At 35.4% G+C, this 20,488-nt stretch overlaps 1 protein-coding gene across 1 annotated transcript in view; it reads right to left on the bottom strand.

The window, feature by feature from the left end:
* Window positions 1–20,488, bottom strand: part of CCSER1 (coiled-coil serine rich protein 1) — a 448,828-nt gene that overhangs the window by 302,239 nt on the left and 126,101 nt on the right. The window contains exon 5 of the mRNA XM_087936737.1: window positions 16,772–16,849. Coding sequence (XP_087792863.1) covers window positions 16,772–16,849 — 78 coding nt within the window. The remainder of the gene's footprint in view (window positions 1–16,771; window positions 16,850–20,488) is intronic.

Raw genomic sequence — 20,488 nt, 5'->3', positions numbered from 1 at the left:
CCGCTTCTTTCTTCTTCTGCTTTTGGCTGCATGCAACGAAAGCAGCAAAAATCTTTTTTTCTCTCCCCCAAACTCTGCCAGAAATGAGTCTTTGAGACCCTGCAAGGCATCCTGCTCCAAGAGGCTGTACAAGACTCATTTCGGGCAGAGTTTGGGGGAGAGAAAGAAAGACTTCTGCTGCTTCTGCTGTTTTCTTTGCATAAAGCCAAAAGTCAGTCTCTCTCTCTCTTTCTCTCCCTGAGAACAGAGCTGGAGACGATATCCTGTGATCCCAAGTAAAGAACGATTAACTGGTAGGAAAACAGGGTGAGGAATTTTCCTGCAGACTTTTGGGGGATTTTCCTAGGGTCTCTGGTCCACGGGATTTAAAATGATGAGTTTGGTGGTCCCTGAGGTCCAAAAGGTTGGTGACCCCTGCTCTAAAGGGTGTTTGAAGTATTAAATATATTGACTGTTATGTACAATGAGGAACTTCTCATGTCCTGACATCAAAGTATCTTGTGTAGCTCAGGAAGAATGGAAGTAATAGCAGATGTTCTTCTGAGTAATGTTTAGAGATCAGTTGGGAGAAAAACCAAGATCTGCCGTAGTATCCCATTTTTTTAATTTTAGCTTTTATTTCAAAAATGCTGGATGAATAAAAGGAACTTCATAGCTAGACGAAAACAACCAAACCACAGTGATTCCTTTCTCTTGTAAATCTATCGGTGTTTTATTTTAAGTTTAATGAAAGAAGCACAGAGCCTTTTCATCCACAGGATTTCTAAGTGAAAGCAAACCAAAAAACTTAAAGGCATTCTACTAAAAACCACCAGGATATCATAGTCACACAATATAATTATAAGGAGGCAAGTATATAATCCACTTTGTTAATTCAATACATAGGTCAGGTCTCCAGAATACAAGATACCTTAACTATTATCAAATCTCTGGTGCCCTCTGCAAGTTCATCTGTGGATGGAGGTACCCGTCAACATCAATTCTTGTTGGACAATAATTTCGTTGCTAAAAGTTTGTTTTGACCTATTTCAATATCAGTTTTTTCTTTTTGAAAGGAAAAAAAATCCTTGCATATTTTATGCATAGAACTTGAAATATTTGTGCACATTTTTAAAAAATTAAGGAATTGTTCTATTAGGTCTGAAATTGTAAATTTGGGTGCACCATATTATTGCAATGTAAGTTTCGATCATATGAATGAACATTTGTAAAAAAAATATTGGATCAAATCAATTCTTCGATTCATACCCTGAATGTAGTATATTTTTTTTTCCTTTTATTAGCTTATCTGAAAGAAATCTCCAGGAGGGAAAAAAAAATAGCGGGAAATGTTTAGACAATAGAATGTAGCCCTTTTAGAATCTGCATTATGCATAAGATACAAGTATGTGTAAGATAGGATACTATCTTGTTTGTTTTAACTTTGCTATTCACATTACATGGTTCCTAATTACTGTCATCTGTTCATAGAACGCCTACACTGTGCTAATTGATTATATCAAATTTTCATTTACTGAAGCCTTTATAAATAATGGTTATATCCCATATAACTAAACAACGTAAAAGCCATATAAGTTCAAAGGACAATTGTTTTTACCAGTATTCTTTGATGCTATTCCAAAAATGTGAGCATATGCTATAATAGTGTCAAGTGACCTATACCATCTTTTATATTATCCACAAAATTTATTAGTTTATTTTTTTTAAAAAAAAACTGTAACCATAAACACTCTTTAGGGGGGTACAAACTGCAATGTCTATGCACTTCACGACAACTTTAATGCACAATTATTCTTACTCTTTTCACCAAACATGGGCTTTTGAGTATGGCATCGTATATTTCCAAATTATGAGAGATTTTTAAATTTTAGAAGAACAACTTCACTTAAAATTATACGTTTTAATTTGGGGCCAATATAAGATTCAAGGAAGATGATTATAACCAGTGGTGGGATTCAAATTTTTTAACAACTGGTTCTGTGGGCATGGGTTAGGTGGTGGGTCTGGCTTGGTGGTCATGTGACTGGGTGGATAAGGTTTGGTGGTCATGTTATTGGCTGGGTGTGGCCAACTCAATATCACTCACATCAAGACATGCATCTCCTTGCCTGGCCTCTCAGGACTGTGGGGATGCTGCAACAATCGTATGTATGAAAAATGGTCATAAGTCACTTTTTTCAGTGCCATTGTAACTTTGAATGGTCACTCCACATAAGCAAAGTACCAGCAAAGGAGGGGAAAAAAAACTCCAGAGAAGTTCCTGAGACAGGAAGTCTAGTCCTGCCAAGAATGTAATAAGGGTTAACAGAGAGGCAGTTTCTGTAAGCAACACCGGAATGTTTCCTTCCTGCCTTCCTTACGGGATTAGGCCAGTAATTTCTTCTAATAACCGATTCTCTGATATGCTTAGAATGTTAACAACCAGTTCTAGCAAATAGGTGCAAACTGGTAGAATCCCACCCCTGATTATAACCTGTGGCATTATAATTTGGTAAAATTTTATTCTGACTCTTTAAAATCAAAGTAAGGTTTTAAAGAGGATGTTTCTTTCAGCATCCAACTTAGGTAATCACACAAAATTAAATTTGGAGGATGACAGGACAGACTAGATAGATAGATAGATAGATAGATAGATAGATAGATAGATAGATAGATAGATAGATGATAGACAGACAGACAGACAATATTATAAATTATTTTAGATGTACATATCCTAGCTATTTGTTATGATCTGTATTCATGACATTATTTTTTTCCAGAAGTTCCCCTTTGCATGCATTCTCTGAATTATCCTTTTGCCCCAATATTATGTTTTTAAACTATTGATTTCAGAAATAGAACTGTCATGCCCCTGTTAGAATCTGACTCCGAGGAAGAGGAGGAACAGCCAACAGGAGTGGGAGTGTGGCTCCGGAGGTTGTGGAGGAAACTGGGGAAAGGCATATGTTGGCTGGGCATTCAGAGGAAGACCCAGACCCATCCCATCTTCATCCTAGGGCATGCAGGGAGGAGCGGATAAGGGAGAAATGTGATGGCATGGTCTACGGGTGAGGAAAGGGCCTTGATCCCCTTCATGGGCTGCAGCTGTGAGGACTGTTTAAAAGGACAAACTGCACATGGGCCAGTGCTGGAAACAAAGTGTGAAAATATTTCTAGTCTGTCCGTTCTTATCTGAGTTCTGGCGTCCTTCCCAGTGTGTGTATTTCAATATCTGTGGACGTCTTCAAGCCCTTATCCTGCCTGGTCTTCTTAATTGCTTCAGTGTGGTTTGTGTTGTTGTTTTTTTATTTATAATTTTTATGTATTTTGAGTTCTTCCTTTTCGCAACTGTTTGTGGGGGAGTTTTTTCTCCAGTCAATGATATTTGGACCTTTGAAGCCAAGTTGAAGGAATTAAAGGGACTTCACCTGTTTTTGTGACTTTGTTGTTTTTGTATCCCACCCTGGATCATCACACATACACGTCATTTGTTTCTATGAGTTACAGGTTTCAGATAATACATTTAGTAATCTAAAATGATATCAAAATAAGAGGGAAAAAACCTGCCCAGGATACATGAAATACAAATGAAAATCATAAGTGCAGCCAGTCTTTTTACTTGGTTTAACGACTGAGTTGTTAGTCCCAATAAAGGTCACTAAATAAGCACTACCTATATTTTCCGAATGTAGGAAACTTAATAAAATCTCAGTTTTCTTTACTTCTTTTTCAGACACTTTTGAAAATGGAACTTATTCTAGTGAAGGTAGGACTATCAATAGCACTACATATAAATGTTGCACATTAAGTTAGAGCCATAAATAAATCCCCTATTAATAATCTCTATTCATTTTGCTTAATTTCTCCTGGGAAAATATATTCAGTGATATTTATTAAAGGTGGAGCTTGCTATTAATAATGGATGCTATACCACTATTTTACATTCTATACAGTGCTCCAGAACAAGCTGATGGTATTGGGAGGCAGAAAAAGAACAGGAATATAAGAAATGATGGAAAGTGTTCAAATAACATGTAAAAGTCAACAAGATTGTGTCTATCGCCTATCTATCTTTCAGCATCTCTTGGTGAAATTCTGTTCACTTCTCCACCATATACATCTAGAAGTGACAATCTAACATCTCAATTCAATTGGCAATCAATCAACAACCAAGAGAGTTATCTTACTACTTTTATCTACTATCTCTTCTTTCCATCAGTACATGGTGCTCAAGGAGCTGCCAATAATAATAGTAAAATAACAAACATATTTTAAAAATCCAATTAAGGCATCATTTAAATGATTTGATCAAAACAAACAGCACCCACTAACTCAGCAGGAAATCAGTTTTCAGCAAAAAAGGATTTGCTTGCTGCCCATATTTATTTATTTGCTTTCGTTATCCCTGCTATATAACAGTAAAATGTTTAAGTTTTCACAAAGACTTTAAAGTACTTCAAATGGATTTTTTACACTGAAATAGGAAGTGGAAAAGGTAAGATAAACAAACATGAAATATAGGAAGAGGCAGATCAACACCACAATCTAATCAAACTGAGCTGTTAAGTACACCCTGTTGAGTTTGGTGGAACTCTCTGTGAGATGAGAGTGCTTAAAAGATCTACTATAATCTTGGAGGAAGCTTTGTGCTTTTTATTGCAAATGCCTAGAAGCAACAGGAAATATTTCATAACGATTTTTGCAGTGCAAAACATAAACCATTTTTTTTTCTGGGGACATTAATAATGTGAACAGCAATCATGCCTTCAGTAACATAAAATTTGAGGAACGGATATGTCATTAGGAACTCAGCAAGAATGAATACATGAGAGAAATATCTTTACTTTCTTTCTATTTGAGCATTTTTAAAGGAAGGATGGGAGAGGTTGAGGCCTGTTTTGTCCTTCCCATATTTTCCAAACTAAAAAAAACCTTGGAGGTAGTTGCTTGTTTATACAAAATTAAAATAGGGAAGCACCGTCACAAATATCTTTCTTGCACCCAACTATGTCTTTGTTCTTGCCATTTTTAAAATAAACATTTTAGTAAATTTCAATGCTTCACTAAGCAAGGTTGGGAGACTTAATACCTGGATGGGAGCCACCAGGGAATTCCAGGGTTTTTGGCCAGACTCAGAAGTTGAAAAGAATGCTAGAAGAATGAATGCACTGGAAAATGTATGTGTTTCCATATTATTGTTCAGAACTCTGTATGGCTCTATTCATGCAGTTTTCAGTTGCTAGGTATGGTGCTGTTGTACAAAAGCGGAGAAGATGCTCAATTGTAGCCTTGATGCATGGGTGTGCTGCTGTGTGAGCTGACAGCTGACCTTTCTGTTAACCAAGCCTGTGCTGGAGAGAAGCAGAGAGGAATACCTCTCTGAAGCTAAGTCTTTCACAAAACTAGTATCTGGAGAAGGTCTGGGCAGAAGACACCCAGAAAAGTGGTTTCCTCAATGAAGGACCATTGCCATGTAGGATCAAATTGATACCGGGAGTCAAATGTCCATCATCAAGAGAATTTTGGAAGGGAAGGTTGTCTCCAAAAATGAAGACAATAATTCAAAGCAAAATCCCGATGGTCAAATAGGAACTGTGGATGGAGGGCCTAAAAATCATGCTCACTCTAGAGTGTGGTCAAGGCTCTTTCAGATAATATGGTCCTGACTGGAATGTTAGCAGTCTCTCTGAGTACTGAGCTTTCCCTACACCTCCTCCCCCCAGGTTAAATTCGGGAATCATATTGGTGACAATTAGGCAGCAAATAAAAACAGGTGAGAAACAGCAACACTAGATAGAGAGAGGTGCATTTCCCTGTTGCCTGGATAAATTGCCAAACAAACATAGGAACTTTGCAAAATCTTCACAAGGCTTCTGGAAGGCAGTGTTCCCTAGTGGCACAGTCTGCAAAGATATGTCTTTGGGAGAAAAAAAGCAGGAATTCTAGTGAGACTTGGAAAGAACCAGCCACTGGAAGAGGAGGAAGAACGGTAGGTATTCAGGATGCATTTGGGGGTATCCCGGAGTCCAAGCAAATATACAACTTATTTCTGATGAAAGATCACGGAAGGATGGTTTACAGTTGGTTACAGAACTGCCATGAACAAAATTCAGTCATAGAGGAACAGAGTAGCCCTTCTATTTGACCTTCTAAGCAGCCATACAGGTATACCAGTTTTGAGAGATTATGGTTAAATATATGTAAGTATTAAGTAAGTAAGTATATATATATATATATATATGGTTTAAACAAAACAGAATTATAAAAATAGAAAGGTTGAGGTTTCTTTTTAGTCCTTCCATCTTGTTCCTATTTTTTGTAATCAATAAGAAAAAAATGAAGTTCATATTGTAGGATCCAATCTGGATCAATCCCTGGGACCAGAGGTTTAATCTCCTGAGTTTTCAGACTCATGATGGAGCGAATCCTCTCTGCTGAGAGAGAAATTGCCTGAGGATGGGCTTGGAAGACTACATCTCTGGTCTCAGTGACCGACTCAGATGGGATCCTTAAATGATTTGCTGGGACACATATATTCATCTTAATTTGTGGTTTATTTTCCCTGTAAGCAACTGTTCCCATATGGATAGAGTTATACTTGAGGTAACACAGACACACACTGACCCAAAATCAAACCCTGAAAGGGCCACAGTGACATTTTAAATTGTCTGCTTCTGATTCTCTAAAATAACTAGGAAGAGAGGTGGTATTCAGCCAGTTATGACAGGTTCTGGAGAACCAGTAGCGGAAATTTTGAGTAGTTTGGAGAGCCGGCAAATCCCACATCTGACTGGCCCTGATCCCATCTATTCTCTGCCTCCCAAGTCCCAGCTGATCGGCTGGGTCTTCTTTTGTTGCCCTGCACAAGAGAATGGAGCTGGAAAACAGGTTAGTGGGATGGGTAGGAAATGGGGATTTTACAGTATATCCTTCCCCTGGAGTGGGGTGGAAGTGGGGATTTTATAGTATCCCTTCCCTGCCATGCCCACCAAGCCACACCACACCAACCAAGCCATGCCCACAGAACTGGTAATAAAAAAAAAATGAATACCACAACTGACTAGGAGGGACATAAACATATAAATCTTTAGAAGATTTGTCTGACTAAGAACTTGAATTATGACTTACTAATTCATGCTTTTATAAAGGTTTAGTGAAAGAACATGAATATATTAAATACATTGTCACGTTATTATCTCAAGATTAAACATTTAGATTTGTGGTTCAGATTTAAAATGTGCCTCTTAAGCTACTTTGGAAGTTTATGGAATATTCTACTCATGTTTTACATCATAATGATAACCAAGATGTTAACATTTTAAAAGTGTCGGGGCAGGGGAAATACTCTGGCTGAAATTCTGGAACTGTTGCAATCCTTTTACATTCAGTTTATTTATATATCAAGCCTGCCCAGAAAGGACTGGCAAGGAAGATTTGCTCTGTTGCTTCTCAATCGATTGTCTCACAACTACTCTGAAGGTCATAACCTGCACTTTGAAAACATGGCTTTACATGCATTTTATTTCTTGTCCTCAATTAGTCCTATTAAAATTGTATTATGGAAAACAAAAAAGAAAAGAAAGTGCAGAGTCCTTCTGATTTAGGCTGTTAAATTTCATACCACAGAATCATTTTCTCCAATATTATCTTTTGGCAACTGGATGATTAAGTGGCACCATTTGGTGGATAATTTTGATCCTGGGCTCTCAAATATAAGTGTTCTGAAATGATGGGGATAAATAATTTTCTTCTTTGAATTATCATCTATTATATACTGTACTTCTGTAATTAGATAATAATGTTCATATGTTAACATAGCATGGCATGTACTTAATTCAGAATGTGTTTCTTTTTAAACAAATCTAAAGGTTTCATCCCTCTTCATCACCTTGAAATGTATGCCTCCTGTTTTTTTTTTGTGTTTTTTAACAGTTTAATAATTCTTGAAACATCTACTAGATTGCTTAATAAAAATGGTTTTAAAAGAATACCTGAACTTAGATCCCAGATGAGAATATGATTAAGGTGGAATGTGGTGGCGATGCTTGCCTGCCACTTGGAAGGTTGAGCGTTCAATCCTAGGCAGCAAAAGATGCTTCACTATCCAGGTGCAAAGAGAAAAAAAAATGCTGAGAACTCTACATAGGCATCAGGAAGGGCATCCGGCCAATGAACACTCAGCTCCACCCAGTTACCCCAACTCCACCCCTATAAAAGGGATTACAAGGTTGTAAAAATAAAATAAAAATCACTTGTGTAATTTAATTTACCCAAACTATGGTTAGTATAGTGATTAAGGCATCAGGATAGAAACCAGAAGACCATGAATTCTAGTCACACATTAGGCATGAGGCAAGCTGCTGACCTTGGTCCATTCATAATCTTTCAGCTCTAGGAAGAAGGGAATAGTAAATCACTTCTGAAAAACTTTGCCAAGAAAGATGTAGGGATTTATCCAGGCAGTCTCTGAGAATCGGATAAAATTGAACAAACAAAGAAAAAAATCTGAGTATCGTTCAATATCATTGAAACACACACCAAAGGATTACCAATGGATACCTATCTCATTTCCCGATGTGTAGTGAGGTCACAAAAATGACTGCAAAGTAGAATTGCTTCAACAGCATGACTTTGGCCCTGGATAAAAAGGACTAAAGGAAGAATCATCTGACTCTGTAGGAGATGACCAGGCTCAGCCCAAGAGAGGGGTCAAATGAATCATCAATCTCAAGTCCCTTCACAGCCAGAAGACATCCAAGTCTAGCCCACCTTGAATTCTATTGACTCTAATCTGTTACTAAATTTGCTTTGACCACTAGTAGTTCAGATTCTTCTGGAGAGCTTTAACATGCAATAAACCTATGTTCATTTGAACTGCCTGGACTGCTGATTTCCTGCACTTTGCAGATCCAGTTTTGATCAGGTCAGGACTCTTTATTTCTGTATTTTTGTATGCAAAACAATAAACAAAGCCAAAATTGACATTTGGCCGCCATTTTTTAGGAACTTGCTGAGGAGGAAGGGGAAGTACAGAAAAATTCCTTCAGTTGTTTGGCCAATCATTAAAGGTTATTATGGTTAAAGCTTTTATATATGATTAACACTGAATTATTGAATTATTTATTATGTCTGCACCTGCAACAATAAATTTGGCTGTATAGTTACTCTTAAATAGAAAAGATCCAGAATGTTAGTTCTTATGCCAGTTGTTTTGTTACCCCTAGATGTCCCTGCTTGGTGTAACATTCAACCTTGAAAGAATAAATGCACCTAGCATCGGTTCTTGCATGTCACAATTTCTCTTCCATCACATTGCTGTCCAGGGCAGGTTATATCATCCAACCCTTAGAGAAGCCATTGTTATAAAACTATCTCTAATATTCTTGCCCCAAAGGTTAAATAAAATGTACACAAGTAATAGAAATAAAATTGTATTTTATTTCAATTCTGCAAGATTTGGTCACCATTGATCAATTATTGCTTAATGATTTTTCTTAAAAAAAAGGATTTTTCCCTCTGGCTCTCAGAGATGTCATTAAATAGATCAAACAGATGAAGCCAACATGGGTTCCTTTTTACACAAGGCAAATAAGAGAGGATTAAATTAATGGTCTATGTAGCTTGTATCCAAGCATATTTTATTCAGTCAAAATGTTGGTACCAATGAGATGCTGATACGTTTGTAAACTGAACCGTCAGTACATGAAGAATTCCACAGGGCCTTAAAAAGAAGAAGAGAATGTCAAATGAACTCTCAAATATTAAGGTCCATGTATCATTGACAGCAGACATAAAATAACATTTGTGTTACCAATCCTCTGTAATTTAAGAAGATTACAATAAAAATATTTGATTTTTTAAAACACATTGTAACAATAAATACTTAAATAATAATTAAAATATGTAGGATTGTGCTATAATAATCAAAATGGCATCTAAAACACTATTAGTATGCCAAATAAGAGGTTTCCCATATTGAAAGATAGAACGAACAAGGGGATAATCAAGTATAGGGTGGAGAAATGAATTAATTAATGTTAATTAACAAATAATAAATTACCTATGCTGGGAAATCAATCTCGACTGATGCAAGGGAAAGTTGATTGTATTCAACATACAATACATGTTTTGGATACTTCAAGTGAGTTGCTAAAAGCTAACAGAATACCTAGCAGGAATTCTCCAGTGAGAATTTAATTGTTGCCTCAGATTTAGTATCTGACTGTGAAAATGGAAACAACCCCATTTTCAATGTAGGTAGATCTGTCTGCCTTGCAATTAAGTTGCATGATGATGACATTATAATGAATGGAAATAATACAACTTAAATGTAGCCTTGTAAAACACAAGAGGGAAGGAGGGAGAGAGGAAGGAAAGGGAAGGGAAGGAAATTTTCATATTTATTGTCAAATATATTTAAGAACCAGAAAAAAATATAAATGTATTAACTGAAATATAAATATAAACACAATGATTGTATCACCCACTATGTATTTTGAGATGGAAATATGCTTTAAACATTGAAACAAAATGATGATTAACTGCAAGAAGGAATAAAAATTATCCAGAATAGCAGAAGGAATTAACAGTGACTGAAATGGCTACTATCAGGGACACCCATTACATCTTGCGCAGTATTCTAGTCACCACAGTTATATAATTATAGAACAGAATGGGAAAAAGCGCAAAGAGGACATCCAAAATAATGAGGATGTTGCAACTGTATTCCTATATGGAAAGACACAGAAATTTGAGACAAAAAGTTCAGAAAAAGATAGTTGAGGAAGAAACAATGAAGATAGAGAAGATAGAGAAAGTGAAATACGAGCACAAGGACTTGTCCATTCAAGTTGACCTCAAAGTGATTCAAAACAAAGGAAGCACTTCTTAACACATCATGTAACTAACCTGTGAAATTTGTGGCCAGGAGAGGTGATGACAGCTGATTAACTGATATGGGTTAAAGGAGGGATTGGATAAATTCATTGAGGACACATTTATCAAAGGCCATTACTTCTGAAGCCTAAAATATAATGATTAAAACTCCTAATAAAGGTAAGATAACTGTTTTAAAAATGAATATTATTACAAGATTATATGTCTTTGATAAATTATTAAGAACATTTCTACGGAGAAGAAAAACTCAGAGCTTCCTTAACTATACTTTGTGATGTGATGATGAGACAGTTTAATTTTTTGACGACCAGCTTTTTCATTGACCATATAATTTTATCTCTATTCTTGTACAGATCCCAAGTCCAATAACCATTACAGACCCAATGTAAAAATTATTAGATGACCCTTCCAATATCATGGCATAAGTTTGATTTCTCTTTTAATCCTAACTCTTTAGTATTTTTAGCATTAAAGGCTGCAAGGGATATTTGGGAAATTTGGAAAATTTCTGATGGAAATGCCATCTTGATTTTTATTCATATGAAAAAAAATGTATTTTAATATGTTCCTAATTTGAAAAAAAGAAGTAGATCATCTTCATCAGCACCACTACCTGTTAAAAATTTCAGGACTAACAAGATAATTAATACTTTAGATTGGCGTACTCTCAATCAAGGCTTTTTTTTTAAAAAAAGAAAACAATAACAACCCAAACATTGTTTAAAAAGGAACTGGGATTGCCTCAAACAGACAGGGCATTATGAAAGGTTAAAATAATCTCTTGATGTTATATTTAGTCTAGAATGCACTAGGAACTTCTAATTTACCTGACTTACCTTTGATACAAAATTTGTTTTGGATTATTATAAATGTACAGTATGTTTTAGTAGACATTAAATAATATTTTAAGGTGGATATTATTTGCAAGAATCTTGAAATAAAGTTTTGGAAGACTATATTTTAATAAATCAATAGATATTAAGCATGTTTTTAAGATATCAAGATAAGGCTATATTTTTAATGCTTGTTGGACATCTTAGAAAATGCTTAGATATAACTTGGCTGTCAACTTCACTATGATGGAAATCTAAAAAATCATAGAAGAAATATAAATATATATGGAAGCCACATTATTACTGGGTTAATATTTATTATTAGTATTATATTCATATTGCTAAAATGATTTGGAGAAGAGAAGCATTGAAGGTTGTTTGTGTATTTGTTGAACTTGCTTGGATAAATTCATTCTCTGTACTTAGCAACATCTAAAAAAATAATCTGGTTTAAAAATGGAAAAGCAGTTTGGAAACAGAGACTGTTCCCAAAATTTGGAATATATAAATATATGAGTTAAACAAATGTACCAAGCTTGTGCATAACAAAAGAGGCCACTCTTTATTACAGTAATAAGAAGAGATTTATACTCTTGTACTCAGGACAAACTGTATACTCACTCTCTTATTATCTCATTCTCAGTGTAATGGGGAAAACATGGTGGTTCTTATTCCAAGTGGTCAAAGTTTAAAATGGTGCTTTAAAGAAAACAGTTGCTCCCACTCCCATTACATTTTTCATCTGTGTATAATTTCTCTCTCTCTCTCTCTTTCTCTCCTCCCCCTCCCTCCCTCCCTCCCTCTCTCATCCCATCTCCAACTCCCTCTCCTTTGGGAATATACCAGAGACATCCAGATGGTTCCTCTGAGGAACAAGTAAGAGAATCGGAGTACATTTTGTTCACTGACCAACAGATGAGAAGGACAAACTGTTCCAGTGAATTTTAGGGAACCTCTAGGGAATGCTGTGTATCAGTTCATCCAGCCTTTAAAATTTGCTGTGAAAATGTGCTACAGGCATCAGGGAAAAGAGAAAAAAAAAGAGCTGAACTGTACATTATGTTGAACAGCTCATTAGCTTTAAGAGATTTATGCTGCACAGTCTACAGGAATATATTGCCTGCTTGCTGCCATGTTTACTAGCAGATAACACAACTGGAATTGCAGACAAAATAAATGAAGGGGACACACAGTGTTTATAGGCTACGAAGTTCCAATTTCAAGGGTCCAAGGAAAAGGGTTCTCTATTGGTTTGAAGTCGTATTGTGGCTTTTATGAATATTAAGCCAAATGAGATCATCCAGGCTATCCTGAGAAACCATCATAGTCAGCTCTTGCCTATGAATCTTTCCACAAATCTTATATTTATAGAAGAGCTGTTTTATGCTTGTGAATTATGTTAAAAAAGAAAGAAGAAAGAAATTCAACTATGTTTTTTCCCCTCCTTATGTTAAAACTGTAAATCTTGAATCAGTGTACATCTGTAGGATTAGAGGAGCCATTTGTCAGATGCCATGTTGTTGACTCCTGCTAATAGTAGCTATTTTGGAATACTTAGTAAAAATTAGCAGACAGAAAGCACAGCAGTGGCAACTGTGCTAATGCATGTGTTAATTAGAGCTCGGCTGCAAAAAGACACTTTTGACTATTTTAGAATTTCATTTATAGGTTTAAACACTCAGATGTTCCCAGTGTACGCACATATGGATGCACAAAGCACTGAATAGCTATCCTTTAATTGTCAGAGAATTTGGCTGGGACACAGAAGCAAACCAATATTCTTTGCTTGTTTTGATTTTTCCTTATTAGATTTATTTGCATTTTTCCTCCAGGAGTTAAAAAGAATGCACACATTTTTTTTCTCTGATTTTCTCTCCCCTCCCCTCCCCTCCCCTCCCCTCCCCTCCCCTCCAAACAAAACCCAAACTGGGATAGATTGGGATGGTGCGACAGTGAGTGACTCAAATCCACCCACAAAGCTTCCAAGAATACCATCAACAAGTAACTTTATCGGAAACTATTTACTACCACTTATTTTTCCCCCCTCAACATGCCTACAGCACATATTTGACTCTTGTGGTTCATAATGGACACAGTCAAACTGAGCATGCATCTTAAACCATCTCAGAAAAAAAAAATCCCTACAACACATGTAACAATTGAGAGCAAATACTTCAACAGATAAGAGCAAAATATTCCATCATATTGTGAAGTGAGAAATCCATAGCTGTAGAAGTAGAAAAACAAATGGATATGAGAAAAGCATTACAGATCTCCCCATCTGTTTCCCCATGAAAAACTTGAAGTAACATTCATGCATTTTCACCATCCAATGCAGTGAAACCCAATGGTTTCCCTAATCTCCATGTTTTAATAAATCAAGTGACCAAAAAGAAATAAAACCTAGATCTTCTATGGAAGCAATCTCTGAAAAAAATAAAATAAAGCAAGGACAAGAAAGTTAAACTGACACTTCTAGTTGAAGAAATCAGCTTTGCTTTTCATGTTTATATATAGCTACTGAATAAACACAGAAATTTGACTAATTAGATTTGTCTTTAAATCATTTTTGTTGTGGTATTAGAACTTGATAAACATGAAGCCCTTTCTCCATCTCCACCCCATCATTTTCCCCTCAGTTTTACTATGTTAAAATTGTTTCTTCATTTGAGTTACTACCACTCTTTATCAAATTTTGTAGCCTAGATTATTATTTTTAGTCTGGGATACAAACACTGAGATTACTAACATTTGCAGCCACTTTGGGGTGGGTGGAGGGGAGGACTAATGATGCAGATTTTAGGAAAATGATCAAACTTTTACATACAATATTGTATATTGTAGTGAATATTTCAATACGTCTTTCAGTCTTGGAACACAACTATAATTAAAAAAAAACCTACCTTGTTTCTAAACTTTAAATGTACATAACTTAAGTTATCCACATCTAGCTTATTTAGAGGTTTCCTTTCTCTGATGTCTAATGTACCCTTAAAGTCATCTCTTTCTTGTAGGAAATGGAAATATAATCATTTGAAAAAAGTACATTGATAAGAAACCAAAATGAATCCAAATGCAGGGTGAACAAAAGCTGAGCATATCAACCTTGTGAATCCATTCTTTAAAGGAAGAATTTGTTCAAAGCTTTCTGAAAATAACAAAACTCCACTGTGTTTCATTTTAGTGTATAAAACTTTAAAGCACATGTTAGCCAACATCTTCAAGACATCATGATTTTAAACATCCACTGTTTTGAACTAGACAATAAAACTCTATGGGCAACATATCCTATATAAGCTGCTTAACAGGCAACCTTTTTCAAATGAATCAAAATTAGTTCTAGAGCAACAAAGTCTCTCAAAGTACATCTGGCCCATTTAAAAAAGAAAAAAGAAAAAAAGTACCAATTTTAAATAATAGAAAAGTCACAGTAACAATGACTTCCCATTGGTGATTTGAAATTTCTGTATCGATTTGGTTAACCAGATAACTTAACATGCAGCTTAAAAATCCCTGCAAAACTGGTCATTTTACTTAAATTAATTGATGATTTAGGAAAACATGAGGAAAGCAACACACTGAATTCACAGAACATGTAAAATGGATAATAAATGCAAAACAGTTATCTTAAACTCATGGGGGGGAAATCAATTCTATCTCAGTAATGGCGCTTCCTATACATTTCCTTTCCAATTAGATCCATTACATTCTTCCTGAAGTAATCTTGTTTTGCTTCTGATTTATTTATTTCAGTCAGACTGCAGGTTAAAGATTTATTATTATTATTATTATTATTGTGTTTTACTGTAAAATTGTTGGTTCACTTGGCTATCATAATTTATTGCTTTTTCTGATGTACTGTGTTCAGTTTTTAATATTGTTTTACAGAACTTTTATACAGATATAATGCAGAGATATAATGTATGTATAATAAATATATACATGTCATTTTCTTGAAATTATAGAAAAATATATTTTTATAGACCTTTATCATTGGTAGCTACTGATAAGATAGAAAAATGATCCAAGCGTGAACAATCAAATCCATGATGCAACCCCACAAATGAATGCTGAGGTAAAAATTGGTATATGCAGGTGATATATTTTCCCATGTGGACAGAGTGCTAAGATAAAATGTCCTCCAATTCTCTTGTGTCTTAATGAAAAGGTAATCCTTTAAATTGAATGAACATTATACACAAAAAATCCCCATAAAAACAAACAAGCAAACAAAAAATCCCCACCAATCCACACATAGCTATTCCATGCAGTTCACTCCAAATGTGAAAAAGAGAAATTCTGTACAAGTAAACAGAAGACAGCAATCCACATCAAAGGACAGAGCTAACATCAAAGGTCAGACATTTACTTTAGACTGAGGATACCAAAAAGCAGCAGACAACAACTGGATGCTCTTTAAGTAAACAATAATTCTGTTTTAGGTTTTCTCTCCAAACTTTGATTACCGATACTGTTTGAAGGCAGATTCTAAAGGGGAAGCAAGGAGAAACTAAGAGCCTTTTAACTGTTCCACCAACATGAACATTTTCTTAATAGTCACAGTTCATACTCTCACCAGGGAAAACCAATTTTCGGTTAAATTACCAACAATATTCCCCACTGAGACCCAATGATTAAAATATGAATCTAAAACTCTTTATAAAATAAGATTGAGAAAAGAAAATGATTTGAGCTTCTGATGATTACAAGCATAATAAGTTCATCCGGTTATTGACAAGCAAGTAAACAAACATGTCTATAGAATGATTTCAAATTCTGCTGGTAAATTTTCTCATGTTTACCTCAGAGCAAATTTAGAGAATAGAAGAAGGCAGTTGATAAAACATATAATTACTGAAGCATAGTGTGCCAGCAAACATAGATTTTTTTTTTCAGTTGCAGAAGGTATTTAGGAATCATTTAAGAGGAAAAGATGAATGAGGTGGCCCACTTTTACAATAATGCACAAGCACAGAAGTGGCAAGAAAAAAGAGGTGGGTAGAGATTTAAATATTAATTCAGGAGATAAATGAGAGAAATCCCTGTAAAGTGTGGTTACTTACATCGTGGCCTACAACTTCAGTCTGTGTGGATTTATCTACTTGAGAGACAAGCACACTCTGTAAATGCTGAGCTTTTTCCTGTGGAGAAAAATAAGATATATATTCCTGGTCAGTCATGCCAAATTGATTTTCTTAACATTCTCAAAGAAACTTAACCCACTCCTCTATCCCAAGGGGAAAATATCCCACTACAACAAGCACGAGGAAAAAAGTGAATATTTTCAAGAGAGAATGTACTCTTCTGATATTATTTTGCTAATGCAAAAATAGTTTTAGGTAGATGGTAAGGTCATAAATCATAAATTGTCAACATTAAGATAAAGTTACCATGGAGTGACACAAAGGACCATTTTCTAACAAAATAACGTAAGAGTTAAAAATAACCTTGTAAACATACACATTGGGGACGTGGTGGCTCAGTGGCTAAGGTGCTGAGCTTGTCGATCAGAAAGGTCGGCAGTTTGACGGTTCTAATCCCTAGCACCGTGTAACAGAGTGAGCTCCCTTTACCTATCCCAGCTTCTGCCAACCTAACAGTTCAAAAGCATGTAAAAATGTAAGTAGAAAAATAGTAACCACTTTGGTAGGAAGGTAACAGCGTTCCATGCGCCTTCGGCATTTAGTCATGACGGCGACATGACCACAGAGATATCTTTGGACAGCACTGGCTCTTTGGATTTGTAGCAGAGATGAGCAAAGCCCACTAGAGCCGGAAACAACTGGCATGTATGTGCGAGGGGAACCTTTACCTTAAACATACACATAATATTCTTTGCAGATGCTAATAGAGTTTTACATGCACCAAACTATCTATCTACCCATTGTTCCATTTGTTTACCCAAGAAAAATAGAAATCAAAAGTGAATTAAAATTAGGAAAGACAAATGTGAATTAAAAATCAGGAGAAAAGATAAAGAAACAACAACAACCCATATTGACCATTATTTGCAATGCATACTTTCCTCTATTTCAGCTTTAAATGTTTTTTCTCTTAAACTTAATTATAAAATTCATTAAGCACCTAAGTTTTACTGACAAATTACTGAGAGATATATGAATTATTTTGTTTTTAATTATTTGCATATGCCCATTTATAAATCTCTTGCATTCTGTCTCTATGTTAATTTACTAATTTATGTTTTACTCCATAAAATGTGCATTCTACTACAGATTTAATTATACATTTGAATGATCATCATCATAACATTTCTAAATGGACTTCCGGGAAAGAAATGGCTGAGAGGATCGCCAACAAATGCAGCAGAATGAACAGCTTATGAGTAGACCGGCTCTTCATATCCCTCTCCCTCTCCAGACAGGGAGAGGACTTGAGATCACCCACAAGTGCTCCCTCCGAGGAGTCTGCCAGACAATGGTCTCTGGTGCAGAGATGGTATTCAGCCAGTTTTGACAGGTTCTGGAGAACCAGTAGTGGAAATTTTGAGTAGTTCGGAGAACCGGTAAATGCCACCTCTGGCTGGATTCGCCCCCATCTATTCTCTGGCTCCCAACTCCCAGCTGATCAGCTGGGTCTTCTTTTGTTGCCCCGCACAGGAGAACAGAGCTGGAAAGCAGGTTAGTGGGATGGGGTGGAAATGGGATTTTACAGTATCCTTCTGTTGCCATGCCCAAGCCACACCCACCAAGCCACACCACACCCACCAAGCCACACCCACATAATTGGTAGTAAAATTTTTAGAATACCACGACTGCTCTGGTAGCTTTAGAGTTCCAGGAGAAGAGGGAATAACTACCTTGCTAAAACCACATGTTTATGGACAATAGACTTGGAATAGACTTCCTTGTCTAATCAACTGACAAAAATGATTTGTTATCTGCTTTGCAGTTATTAGGAATCGTTGGATCAACAAGTTATATAAGACTGGGTGATTTTCCTTCCATTCTTAGCAAAAGAGGTTTTAAATACAAGTTGACTGTTGTTTGTTTTAACATAAACAGCAAAAGTGATTAGAATATTGATTTTGGAAAGTTACAAATGGATGAAGGGTCCAAGTAGATTTAAAATAGGTTTTGAAATTAATAATAAAAATCCTTCCCATAGGAAGGTGCTGTTGCTGTGAATTGTTTAAAAATGATAGGAAAGGACACTAGAGGGAACCAGGAGGAATTAAAGATGAGGATGAAAGAAACACTTAAATATGATTTATTGATACAGAATGGAGCAAAATACATTAACATTGAATGTAACTAATAATATTTGTTTACAATAGACCAGAAATCAATTTTAACAGTGTCTGCCATTATAGATAATCTATGTTTTAAAAAATGTTTAAAAGGAAACAGGAACTAGTACTAGGCAAGTCTGAGACAGATCTGAAATTGTGTTTGAAAATGACAGGCTATAAGAATGATATGAAAAAATGCTACACTGAGTATGTGAACAAAACTAGCTGATGTCTTAATAATTAAAAAGGATACACAATATCCAACCAAGAGAGTAATCCTGGATAATTTTCCTATATTGGATTTACAAAAGAGTCTTGTTAAACTTTTGAAAGATTTTGTGAGAAGGGACAAAGAAAAACACGAAAGGGAATAAAATTCTAAGATTTTATTTGAAGGAATTAAAGATCATTAAAAATAAATTGAACATAAAGAAGCTTTATTTGATCAACGTTAAAATAGACGTTATGACCTCTAGTAACCCTTAATGGACTTTTGTTGACTGGAACTGAACAATGAAGCTTTGACTTTTTGTTTATAAACAAAAGATCATTCACAAAGATTTAAATTACTTGGTTTTCATTCATTTTGGCTTCCCTATTCACCTATATTGTTAACTATATTGAGGTGATTAAACTCTTCCTCAGTTGATAAAATATTACTTATATACAAGTTAAGTGAAAACTCCTAGATTAAGACTTGATGTAATGTACAAAGGATACAGCACCAAGAAAACTCCTTCAAGAGGGAATGAGATAAGTATATATTCTAGCCTTTCTAATCTATATAAATTCCCTTATAGACAAATTCAATAGTCTATCTTTTCACCTACAAAAATTGGCAAATAGACATTTTCTTGTTCTTTTGTATGTAGATGCTGCTTCTCTGTTGGCTTGAAACATGTGCTCCATATACCTGTTGAGCAGTGTCAAGAAGAACATCTAGAAATTAATTACTATAAAACTAAGGCTGCAGTTTTTGCTAGGTACCTAAAGCATACATTAGATGGCTAAATAATCATTCAATAAGGCAGGTAAAGACCTTTAAATATATCTGGGAACTGTTTTCCATACTACGTAAATTCCATGCTGATGATGTTACCTTAAATGCACAAAAATACATTGTCGGGTTTACAATGCTTCTACATCTCCAAAGGAGCCAAACAAATACCTCTTTTCTGCTGAAACCTAAGGTTAGCTCCTTTTTAGAGTTGAGTTGGTCTTCTGCTGGTCAACCTTTTTTTTTTTAAGTGCAATCCAAGTTTTTTAGATCAATTTTGCAAGTTCTGCATTCTGAGTATGGTGCTTTTCCATGAAGCTGGTCTATTTAAAATAGAAACTTCTAACTGTATTTTCATTTTCTCAAATTGGCTTAAGTTGTCCTTTTTTTCATCTAGCTTAGTCCCTTTAATGATGACCGATAGCCTTCCTGATGCCAAGCAATATATGCCAAAACTGCTACTTATGGCTTTTCATGAGTAGCAATCACCCTGATGAGTTATGAATGCACATTAGCTGGTCTCAAACAGTGAGT

The sequence above is a fragment of the Pseudonaja textilis genome, chromosome 6 (assembly GCF_049901715.1).
Source record: "Pseudonaja textilis isolate UNSWEBS1 chromosome 6, rPseTex1.2, whole genome shotgun sequence".
NCBI lineage: Eukaryota > Metazoa > Chordata > Lepidosauria > Squamata > Elapidae > Pseudonaja > Pseudonaja textilis.
The sequence above is the reverse complement of the archived record's forward strand: the minus strand, read 5'-3'. Positions and strand labels throughout refer to the sequence as shown.